At 33.2% G+C, this 12,997-nt stretch overlaps 1 protein-coding gene across 4 annotated transcripts in view; it reads right to left on the reverse strand.

Moving 5' to 3' along the window:
* Positions 1-12,997, reverse strand: part of LOC120776470 (IQ motif and SEC7 domain-containing protein 3) — a 177,401-nt gene that overhangs the window by 5,992 nt on the left and 158,412 nt on the right. For all 4 annotated transcript variants that reach the window (XM_040107140.1, XM_040107143.1, XM_040107142.1 and 1 more), the window contains exons 2-3: positions 3,447-3,742; positions 1,911-2,166 (exon numbers count right to left, since the gene is read on the reverse strand). In XM_040107140.1, the coding sequence (XP_039963074.1) occupies positions 1,911-2,166; positions 3,447-3,742 (552 nt within the window). The remainder of the gene's footprint in view (positions 1-1,910; positions 2,167-3,446; positions 3,743-12,997) is intronic.

Raw genomic sequence — 12,997 nt, forward strand, 5'->3', positions numbered from 1 at the left:
TCATTGTAATTATTTATTGTTATTTATAAACTCTTTTGTGCAAAAATACAGCACACCTGAATGTCGTTGTTGAATGACGTCATTAAGACTTTAGGGTGGTCCTTAAATAATAAATTAATAACACAGGTCCACAAAAAAAAATCGATGAAAGGTTCCTTTGACCAAACAGGGTGTATTACATGTATTCTGGGCCGCTGAAACCGAATCTGAAGTCCGTCTTCAAAATACATGTCGGATTTTACTTGACGGAAAAAAGTTAAAAAATATTAAAGGGGTTTTGAGGGGTCCTTGCTTACGAAATTAAAGACAAATTTTCAAAATACAAAATGGCGGATCCAATATGGCCGTCAAAGTTTTCAAAAAATTCTTGAATTTTCAAAAAATTCTTAAATTTTTAAGAATTTCTTCAATTTTTATAAAATTTTGTATCAAGGGATTTTCGAGGTCATTGATTTCGAAATTAAAGGTAAATTTTCAAAATACAAAATGGCGGTCAGAAAAAAAATTCTTGAACTTTCAGAAAACTTTGTACAGAGGGGTTCTTAGGGTCGCTGATCACTTATTTAAAGTCAGATTTTCAAAATACAATCCTTTCAAAATACAAATCCTTGTAAGCAAGGACCCCTCAAAACCCCTCTATCTCAAAATTAAGCTAAATCGGTTAATATTTTAAAATTTTTTGCTGTCAAGTAAAATCTGATATGTATTTTGAGGTTAGGAAAAAATCCTGACGTGATGGAGCAAAACGGACTTAAGATTCGGTTTCAGCGGCCCAAAATACATATAGTACACCATGTTTGGTCAAAGGAACCTTTCATCGATTTTTTTTTGTGGACCTGTGTAATTAATTAGTGTATTTTTTTTATTATTTGGAGCTGTCAAAGTTATTTTTTTACGAGGAAACGTCTGGGCGACACCTTTGACTATATTAGTTATTTTGGATGTCATATGCAAAAAAATAACGCGACTTTTAATATTTACAATTTTGCGGGCCAATATTTTTACTTTAAAGGGTTAACTAACGCAATATTGGAATTGAATAGAAAACACAGTTTTTAGTCTTTCGATAATATAGTAATTATTTTATTCAACCATAAAGTATATAGTATAGAGTTATTTATGGAATAGCATATCAAGCAAATGGCCTCCACGGCTTTCGCACTCGTTTGTCGTTGTTTGTTTGGCTGAATTTCATTGATGCGTTGAATCTCTCCCTCTAAGACACGTTCTTATATCGTGTAACGCCCCATTTTTACTAAGCCCTTTATTATGATGATATACATACATATGTATGTACATGCCTCTGATAATCAATGATACAATTTTCAATTGTATTCATTGCTTAGTTATATTTCGTTGCTAGTTCGTGAATTCTTGGCCAAAAGTAATACTGTAACAATGCTTCAACCTCCACATTCGCTAGCAATGTTTAATTGTGTCTCGTTTCCATTTCCAAAAATAAAAAGAACCTTAGATGGCGGAGGGCTAAAAGTCATTGAAAGAGCTAAAGGCTATCCTAAAACTCGAGTTTGAAAAATGTTTAGACGATTGGGAGAAGCTCTAGCATAAGTGCATAATATCGAATGAGGACTATTTTGACAACATTAAAGTAGACAAATGAATAAACATTTTTTTCAAAAACAAAATTCGCGTTGTTTTTTGAATACACATGTATTTAAGTTCCTTAGCCTCAACAGGAAAATCCTTCTATGCATATATTAGACTTCAATTACCCATTAACAGTTCTTTTTATCAATGAAACTTATCACAAAAATTAAATATTAAACAACTGTCAGTTGCCTATATCACTTTGATTAGAGATTAAGTTTCCGTATCAACGTTAATGACAAATTATTTTCACATCTAATACAAAAATGAATAATTATAAATGGATTTTTATCAAGACTTACGCTGTCTGTGCACGTGCACGCTTCAGCACATCGCTCCCATTCCGTATGGAATTCTTCTTATGCATATTTTGCTGTATGGCTGATGGTGAAGTGCTGCCGGGACCGCCGCTGCCAGCCACACCAACCGCACCGCCGGTGCCAACACCGCTGCCGGCAATCACAACGGCACCACCGTGATGATGATGATGGCCATGCAGTAGATGGTGATGATGATGCTGGTGATGTAAGCTCACATGTTGGCCATGATGCATGCCACCTGTGTGGGGGGAGGGGTGTAAGTAATGAAAAGGATGTTACAAAGAAATACATAAAAATTTAGAGGAAGGAAAAATGAAGAGAAGATAATTAAGTTTTAACACTCAGTGTCCATACATATCCGTTATAAATGTATAAAAAAATGCAACTTTTGAATTTTTTTTCAACTCTTACCCCCTCAAATGTTAGTGATTGACATAAAAAATACTCCCTCAAGCCAGGCGCGGGAAGTTTCAAAGTTTGAAAAGTCAACTTTCTGAATATGTGATGGTTATTTTTGAGAAACGAAAATTAATTGGTGATAATTTAGTTTGAATGAAAAAACGAGAATCCAATGTTAACTGAATAGGAAACTAAAAAAACAAAGCGACTCCTTAGAGTTAAGCTACAGCGCCTGACTTGAGGCAGAATTTTTTTGTAAATCACTAAAATTTGAGGGGGTAAGAGTTGAAAAAAAATTCAAAAATTTTTTTGAAGCACCTTAATACATATAGTATATGTTTATGTATGTAAGTGTGAAAGCTAGTGTGCTTAGTAAAGCCGACTTTAACGCTCTCACACACAAATTATAGCACATACTTAAAGTTTACTTTTATTATGAATGCGGTTCAGTTTACATAAGACATATATATTAGGGTGTGTCATTCTGAGGCAACCTTTTTTCAACTGAAAAACAGGCTAAAAACTTTCGAAAATGTGAAAAAGAAAGTCACTCAAAAGATGAGCTCTTAATATTAATATTAAAAGGTGCCTATTTCAAGTTTTCTGTTTTCCATATAAATTACATGGAAAAAAATAGTTTTTTTTGTGGTGGTTATTGTGCGGAGGTTATTATATGTGCGCGCGATGGCTGCCAGTAGGGATGGTAAACTCGATTCCGATTCTACTGGAAAATCGAGTTTTCTCGTAAAATAATCGATTTTTCGAATGTCATCGATTCTTAATCGACTTCGACTACTGAAGATCCATTCCGAAATATCGATTATTTTACGAGAAAACACGACCACAAAAAAAATGATTTTTTTTCCATGTAATTTATATGGAAAACAGAAAATTTGAAATAGGCAACTCTTAATATTAATATTAAGAGCTCATCTTTTGAGTGACTTTCTTTTTCACATTTTCGAAAGTTTTTAGCCTGTTTTTCAGTTGAAAAAAAAGGTTGCCTCAGAATGACACACCCTAATATATATACTATATACATATAACCATTCATACATACATATAAGTAATATAAATACATATGTATGGTATATAAAAATGGCTGTGCGTCCAACTCACCAGTTCCCGTTGCTGCAGCGGCTGCTGACTGATGTGCAATTTGCTGTTGATGGCACGAGTTTGCATATTGTTGTTGTAGCTGCTGTGGATGATGTTGCTGGTAAATCATGTGCGATTGTTGCATTACGGGATAATTTATAGCAGCGCTGGAAGAGCTCGAGGGTATATAGTGTTGCTGCAGATAAACATAGCCGCCACAATCCGTTGACAATGTGGAACCGGACGTTGTGGAGCCCGATGGTGCGGCAATGTCATATTGGGTGGAACCGCTACGCTCGATGGATTTTTGTGGGAAACTAGAAAATATAAAGAATTCAATTCCAATTAGTTATTTACTGGAAATAAAATTGAAAAACTAAATAAATAAATGAACTAATAAATAAATTAAATTACGTCTGTAATTTAGTACATTGGAGATTTTTCTTCAGTAACAACTTAAATAGAAAGCTATACTAGACATCCATTTCAAGCAGATAGTAAAAGTTGAAATGTTCTAAAATACATACATACATGTATGTATGATACAACAACAAAATGTTTATATATACAATATATTTTCATTTAAACTAAATAAGCAAAAATTTAAATAAAAAGGAGAAAAAATACAAGTATTTTTTTTTAATTGGAGCAAACTAACAAAATGGCGACGATATCTTGGCTAACTAGATGAAAAAGTAAAGTTGGTCATTGCATATAGCGAAAGGTCTACGAAATAGATAGAACTTTTAATCGGAAAGCTAAGGCTGTACTCTTCACCTTGTCTCAAGAAAAGCTATAGATTCTGTCAAACATAATATTCACAGTTAATTACTTCACAAAATTATCTTGTTTTTGTTTCTTACTTTTTGCCTTAGTTTTACTTGAAATATAGGTGGATCTCCTGAAAGTCTGTGCCAAATGGCCTACTACTAATTAAAATTCAAATGAACTAATACAATCTAAATTTTTCAAGACTGTATCCTTGATTCATAAGACATCTTGACAGAAGCGGATTTCAAGTGATAATTTTCTTGAGATTTCATAAATAAAATTTAGACTATGACCTAATCAAAAGACTTAGATTTGTTTTTATCAATAGTTTTTCATCAATAATTTATTAACCTTTATTGTTTCGGAAGATACAATGAGTGGTAGACGTCAGAAACTTTTGAAACTTTTATATCAACCTTTTTATTGCAATTTTATTAGATTACAGATAGACCTCAGATTATGTATATTTAATATCGCTTTATAAACGCTGCTTCGAAAGAGATAATGACATATTTTAGGTATGGTCCTTGAGTAATAATAGTACTAGTTACATTTTCCTTTCGGTAAATCTGTAATGCGTTCCAGGATATAGTGATATTACTGGTAATTGAAGCATATGATCTAGCCAGAGCAGGTATGACGCTACAATTAGACTCCAAAAAGAGGGAATTTATACGCCATGGCTGTTTGAAGATACTATGTAATCGAAAAACATATATCTTAGTTTTAATGGAGTCTTTCTCCAGATTTCTCAGCAACCAGGAAAATAATATAACATAATGGAATATGGATCGAACATGCCGTCTATTCAAATTCAAAAGGAACTAAATAAGAACTGGAGTAAGAGTACTAACAGGCCACAGTCTACTTGGCAGATATGGCAACAGACTGTGAACACCACGTAATGACTATTGTAGAAGTTGTTAAGAGATAGAAGAAGAGGACACCATAATACACATCTTCTATGCGCATGTAAAGCTTTGTACAGGAAAATAATAGGTACTATCGGTTCTTGACAATATTTCGCAATTGCACAGATAAAACCTTTTGTATAAATGAACTTCATCAGAAGCACGGGGTGGTTCAGAAAGGACAAAATAAAGTGAGGGGGTTTTAGTCGCAGTTGTTTCACAATGAGCCTCTTAAAGGACAAGTGCGTCGAGGGACACCCACACTACCTATTTAAGATATTTTACATCAAATTTTTGCACAAAAAATTAATACGTACATATATATTTTTTTTGGTTTTTTTTTAAATAAAATATTTTTTAAATCTTGAAATTTTTTTTACTAAAATGAAAATAATCAAATTTGCATTGTTTTTAAACTCTCAGTAATTTATTTAATTTTCGTCCATAAAATTTACATTGACTTGTTAGAACAACTACTGGACTATTTAATTTGGTTTGGAATTATTATATTTTTGTAAAACCACTTCAACAGATACACAAATACTAAAATTAAATCACACCAATAAAATAGTTGCAGTTTTCGATACACATTTCTTAGACAAGATTTGCCATTTGCATTTGTTGCACAGCACTGTCTTTCTATATACATATTTTTATTACATTGCATTTATTTGTTATTATCATTACTTTGCGCTTTTATTATTTTCGAAAGCAGCTGCTTGCCAATGGTAACTACTTTTAAACATCTTATAAAATTATTGCATATTTATAGATTTTTGTTGGTTATTTCGTTTTTTTTTGTGCATTGACGAAAAAATCAGGTCACCCTTTACTTTATTTATGTCTGTTTGTTGGCACACGGTTATCGGCTTTTGTACGAATTGGGGCGACAGACCAGCCAATACAATAAATTAATGCAATATCTTGCACCTGATTTCTGGTTATCTTTATTTATTTTGTTATTGGGTAAACTCAAAAACACGAACAGCTGTTTTGAAAGCCAAACCAGATGCAGGCGAAATAAAACGAAGACTGCGGCAAACTTGGCTTTTTATGGCGCATTAAAATTTAATTTAAACAATTACACTTTTATTGATTAGTTAGTTTTTTCTTTTACAATTTCTTGTTACCTTTCACCAATTATAAAACCCGAAATGCAAATGATCATTCTGTCGCTCTTGTGGTAGCAAAAGAATACTTGCTAAATAGTATGTGTAAATCACAGCATTGAAGAAAACGTTTCTACGTAAAATTCTTTATGAAATATCATTTCTATCCGAATCACTACAACATTTCTACTCCGTTTCTAGGTGTTTACGCTGTCAAGGATACGTATAAACTAAAAGCGGTGGCGGTAGTGCCTCTTCCTACTGCCACGCATGCCCAACACAGTGACGTTGAAAGTGATCGTGAGCAGCATACATTTGTGCGCAGATACATATGTGTTCCCGACTGACTTAAGTTTAAGGTGACCAGTTAAAATTAAAAAAATTTAGTAATAAGAAAGTTAGGAATATAATACGTAGGTTTCTTTTTATTTTTCGGGATTTTGACAGCACTCACAACTTTATCGAAAAGTTTGACATGTTATACATACTAAAAAAGTTTTGACATACGTGAGCTATTATATATGGTAACTTAAAATATTCATCTCATCAGCAATCGACTGTATGGTTGTTTCAAGATGGGCCGAATCCAACAAAAATTATTCGCGTACGAAGCACTTTCAAGCAAATGATTGCTTATTTTTTGAAAAAAATGGTTATGTCGTAACTATACCACTGGAGCAACGCAGTAAATTCTGTGTGGTATACCAACAATATTTTCCAGTTGTCTTTCAAAAAAATATTAGGAAAACCAACCGCTATCGCACATAGTCTGAAACAACTGTATTCTTGAGAACTCAAAACATCAATTTGATTAGTTATCTACCGTATGGACCTGATTTGGCACCGAATTACTTCTTTTTATTCCCCTACGTAAAAAATAAACATATAGGTCAACGACAATTGAAGGGACGGTTGATGAGTTCAGAATGCATGTTTTGGAGATACCTCAATCAGAGTATCATAAGTGCTTCGACAATTGGTTAAAACGCCTGAAAAAAGTGTATAAATCGTAATGGGGGATATTTTGAAAAATACTACTGCGATTTTCAATGATAAATTTAAAAATTTTATAACAATAAAAAAATATATATACATATTAATCTCAGTTAGTGATTAGCTGGTCACCTTAAACAACCCTCATAAGTGGCTTAAGAGCCATCGCACATTCGAGTCGAATTTATATAATGAAATGAGAAAAAAAACATACATGATACAAATGCATAGATCTTCACAGTCGATATATATATATATATATATATGTATATGTAGTTATGAACAGACATTTGGCAAGAAAAAGACATCCTTACAAACTGTTGGATATGTTATATCTACGAACCGGCGGCGTAAGAACGTTAAAGCAAGTGGAGAGGGATTTTTTTGTACTTATACTTTTTTGTATTAAAATGAAGTAGGAGAATAGCAAAGGTTTAGAGCAAGGAAAATAATACAGTGCCATAGAATATACTATATGTAGGTGCTTTTATGAAAGATTCTGTATAAATAAAGAGGCTGCGTTCAGTGCAACAGGAAATAAGTAATTATGTTTGAGTTTCATATTAACTTTTGGAAAAAATAATAATATCTGCAAAGTTATTTACACATTTTTATTAGAAAATATATTAATTTATGCTTTTAATAGAACTTATCGTTATGTGAGGTAAGTAAAGTAAGATTAAAAGTAAAAGTAAAAATTAAAAGAAAAAGTAAAAAATTATTTTAAATATTAATCTATGCTACACAGCCGTGCCTTCAAATTCATGCCCCGAAAACATCATAAAACCAACGGAAATCAAATCCTGCATGCACTCTCACTAATATCTATAAAATCTTTAGCCCCATTTTTACAAAAACATTGATCCTAGAAGACTGATGAACTGACAAATTTGTGTCAGATTTTATTGTTCTTCGAAATTGGCAGCTGTAAACTTAGTTGCAGTAATATACATATGTATGTATGTATGTACATACATATATGAAAATTCCGTGATGAAAACGACTACTTTTGAAGTTGAATAATCCAAGATATAGATTTAAAGAAACCTCAACTTTTGTTGAGTTATGAAGATTGAGTATAAAGGAAAGATTCACTCAAAAAGTTCGGGTTTTGTAGCTTTTTCAAATTTTCGAAGAGTCCCAGAGAAGTTTTTGCTAACGATTTTTGTTCCTACTTTGAGATTTTTACGAGGAGTCCATTGTTTTTGTACGTAGTGCTTGTCTCGTGCTCTACTGTCCCACTGGCACAAGAAGCATGGAAATTTTGTATATCCTGACTGCTGGCCTAATATCATGGTTATAATTTTTAGATCTCCACAAAGCTGCCAACCGTGTTTTTCATATCCAAATTTATCTAACAATGTTTCTAAATTTTCATAAGTCTCTTTCAAATGAACAGAATGAGCGACTGGAACAGAAGCATACTGATTAGTGTTGTGTAAAAGAACACCTTTTAGACTCCGCTTCGAAGAATCTATAAAAAGTCTCCAATCTCCAGAATTATATTTTACTCCTAACTTTTCAATAAGATCGGGGATATTCTTACAATAAACTAATGATTCTTCCTGACTAAAAAAAGGTACAAATTCTGCTTCACGTTTTCTATACCATGCAAAATATGTATTTGGAGCTAACAGATGTTTTGCATGAAGTCTAGATCCAAGAAGTTGAGCAGATTCTTTAGAAAGATTTAGGTCTCTAACTAAATCATTTAATTCACCTTGAGTAAATTTCTGTGGTTGATTTAAAATTGGTTCATAAACTTCCGTCGACTCTTGACCCTGTAAATTTTGTTCTGATGATGTTGAACTAAGATCAGATATTGAGCTTGGAAGGGGCACTGGCATGTCTGGACCATGTGGAATCGGCCGTGTAACTGAAGATACATTTGCGTAGACAATTTTATTTTTATTTGTAGCATTAAAACCTTTCACATTTGTACAGCAAAAATAACAATCATCAATATGATTTGTCTGCTTTCTCCATATCAAAGGTCCACCGAAAGGTAGATATTGTCTATGCGGTATGTCCACTGTCGTAATTGTTCAACACAAATAGTACAAACTACTTGCGGAGTCCACAGTTTTAGTTGTACTTTGAAGCCAAAATAAGCATTATACGAATTTTCAACAAATTCAGTGATTTTCTGTTTTTGCTTTAAAGTCATAAAGTTTCCACAAATATAACAAAATGTATCCGCATTATTATGACACTTTCTTGAAGACATTCTGTTGTTTTAACAGTTTTTCAACAACAAATCTTGTATAAAATTTGTTGAACACTAAAATTCAAACGTAAGAAATTTAAAACAAAAAACAAAAAAAAAACCTGATGTTAAAATGAGGTATAATTTCGTGATCAGCACTACCAAATTAGTGGAAAAAAATAATCAGAACTTGAACAAGGAAAATGAAACAGCTGAAAGAATTCTCGAGCTCAATCTTAACCAGGTGAAGCGCAGGTTACTTTTGGTTTACCAGAACACCTTGACAAAGAAGCAAAACACAAATCCACCAGCATTGAATTTGGATACACATTTAAGCGGTAAACATGGCTACAACAACAACAACGTAAATGTGCACATTGCAGACAATAAAAGACCATAAAGCCTGCACAGCAGTAGCAACAAAGGTAGCATGATCACTGCCAGCAATAAAACAAAATTGCAGCAACAACAAAAAAGAAAGGCGAAAAAATTGTAGCAAAAGGTGCATCATTTTCGAACAAACAAAGCCGTATAAAAGCAGAAAGCAACTGCACCTGGCGTTTCACACACATACATATGTATACGTATGTGTGTGTGAATAGAAAGGCAATACACAAATAGCAGGTAGCGGGAAAAATAAAGAAATGAAAAAGCAAAGCGGAGATGAAGACAGAAACCAATTGCAAAAACTATTAGCTGATCCTGCGGCTCAAATGCTTATACAATAAAACAGGCAGGACAGATATGCAAGCCCACATGTGTTGAAATGTTTTTGTTTTTATTTTTATAAACCAACGTAACAGCATGGCGAGGAAAGGATATGCGTTGTTATTGTTGTTGTTGTAGCTGATGTATAATTTTGTGAATAGTATCGCATGAAAGCAAAACATCTGCTCCTGCACCTACAATTATATAAATAAACACTAATACATATATGTATGTGTGTGTGTAAAACGAAGTGAAACGCGGCAGCGAATGGACAGGCGAAGCTAACAAGGACATTAAGAAATTATGTACAATATTAATATGAAATGGATGCCTCTGTACATATGTATGTACATACAGCTATGTTTTCAAATATAACATCGAGATCCTCGGCCCCCAAACAAAGCGACCTTGCCCTCGTTATTTCAAAGAATGCTTCGCCATCTCCAAGCTATCCATTCTATGTGTATTTTAGCAAACTCCATGCGCTTTACTACAAGTTTTGTAGTGAGAAGCGGCACTTTCTTAAGGCTGTGAGTAACAACATAGTTTGTCGTAGGTGACGGCGAACTGTCACTACACTAACATCTAAATTCAGTGTTTTTTCAGTTCAATTGCAGACGTACTTATGTAAATGGGTTTGCTTTGCATAGACTGGTTAAGGGTGCTATAATTGTTGGTGACCATTCCTCGCTTTCGGCCACGCGTTTCCACTTTCGGTTCATAATATAAAGCGTTTCGAATCATTTTCTGGGAAAACCGAGAAATTTCAGGACTTTAGAATATGTTTCACCTTTTGAAATCAACTTTGTTTATTACAATCCTCTTTTCAGGCGTACAGTGTTTTCTCGGCCCATTTATGTTCTAGTCAATATTAAAACGTTAAACTTAACTAAAAATTAATAAAATAGTAATCTAATTTTTCCCTGCCATCGCAATTATTTAATCAAATTCTGAAATTGGTAAATGTTCAGGAGAGCGGCTTTTCTGAAAACATGCACCAATTTTCACGGGAAATGTCTTAAAACTTTTGTTTTTAATTCTACTTTACGAATATAGTATACGGCGCATCATTTTAAAAAGAGTTTCTTTTTTTGTTTTTAATGAAAAAATTCCATGTTTCGCGGTGTTCAACGTATACTTTCCGTCATTCACTTAAATTTTTTCTTATAACTATTTTTTTTTCTTATGAACACACCGGTGATGGATCGACCAGGGTTATTTTTTTCGAGCGCTCGAATATCGAGAGTATCGATAATTCGAAAACGATCAGCGCATGAATCAATAGTGCCCATTCGAATTTACAACAGTGGTGCCATGATTTCGAACATAATCTTGCCGTAATTGTTTTGCTGTCAAGTTTTTCATGTTATTTTTAGAATTATGCCAACGATGATATTATTTTGACTGCTCAAAATTAGACACACAATGAAAAATTCAATCAAACTAAAACTACTGTTTGAGTTTATAACGAACTGTTCATACTGCAGAAAACGAGCACATCACACCTAACAATATCCCACAGTGATTGCTGCCAGATCAGAAAAACAAAAATATATATTTTAAAATTCTATCGGTACAGTACTGTGGTGCTACTTTTTTGTTGATATATAACTAATTCATGTTAGAATCTGTAGCTCATCACATGGCAACTGCTCGTAGAGCAGTTGCACTTATTGTCAATTACATACACAAGCCGCATGTATAAATATGTATATAGTCATAAATACATATATATATTTGCATATATTTACATATAGAACGCTTAGAAGCAAAAAAAATATTACAGGAAAACATGCAAATGGAAAAATAAATTTATTTGATTGCTTTTAAGCACACCTATGTTTGTATGTTAGGGTGGAGCGTTAATACGTTCGGAATTTTTTTAATCAGAATCAGTTATTGGAAAATGCAAAAAATGACAGAAACAACACATACTATAAAAAAAAATGGATTAATGGAAATTATTTTCATTCAGACATTGGTACAAATGGTTATCTTTACTTTAGGTATATGGGGGCTAATGGAAGTATTGGTCCGAATCAACTTCATCCTTGACATACAAACATACCATTGTCAGAGAAGTACTATCCCTAAATATTAAGTATATATCTTAGACATTGACCGATATTTTCGAACAAAAGTCAACTATAGGTACTAGGGTTCAAATATACGGTATCTAGGGGCTTGATTTTTCCATTATAATTATATAATAATATTTTTGGTCGGATTTGAACAGTTTTCTGTTATAAGATGACATACACTAAAGGCATTATTCGTGCAAAGTCTTATCCCTTTATAATAATTGCTTCTTGATTTATCTACTGGAAACTGAACGAATCAAGTGGAATTTAAAATTGTGCTATATGAAGCCGATTTCGATATAGGAATATGAAGAGAATGCCACATACCAAATTTTGTCTCACCAAACTCTCACTCAGGTCCTATAAAGCCTTGTCATACCACCCCGGCGGTAAATTTTAGCGTCTCTGGCGCATTCAGTTATTGATTTATCGCGCTTTTTACAGTTTTGAACAGTACCGTTATATGAGGAGTGAGCAGAGTTTTCATCCGATTTCATCCATTTCCACATAGGTAGGAGTTTTTGCAATATACTTATGTGCTGGGTGATTATCAGAGGGCCGGTGCCACGCCCACTTTTATTTTGCTCACTGGCGCCACTGGCCACTGGAATCCCCTGGCCAAATTGCAGTTTTATATCTTAATTTAGTGCTTAGTTATGGTACTTTATAGGTTTTCGGTTAATGACGATTTCTGGGCGTGGCAATGGTCCGATTACGCTCATCTACGAACTCGACTTTGTTTTGTACTATGAAACCCGTATATAAAGTTTCAAGATATCTCAATTTTTACTCA

The sequence above is a fragment of the Bactrocera tryoni genome, chromosome 5, assembly GCF_016617805.1.
Source record: "Bactrocera tryoni isolate S06 chromosome 5, CSIRO_BtryS06_freeze2, whole genome shotgun sequence".
Classification (NCBI taxonomy): Eukaryota; Metazoa; Arthropoda; class Insecta; order Diptera; family Tephritidae; genus Bactrocera; species Bactrocera tryoni.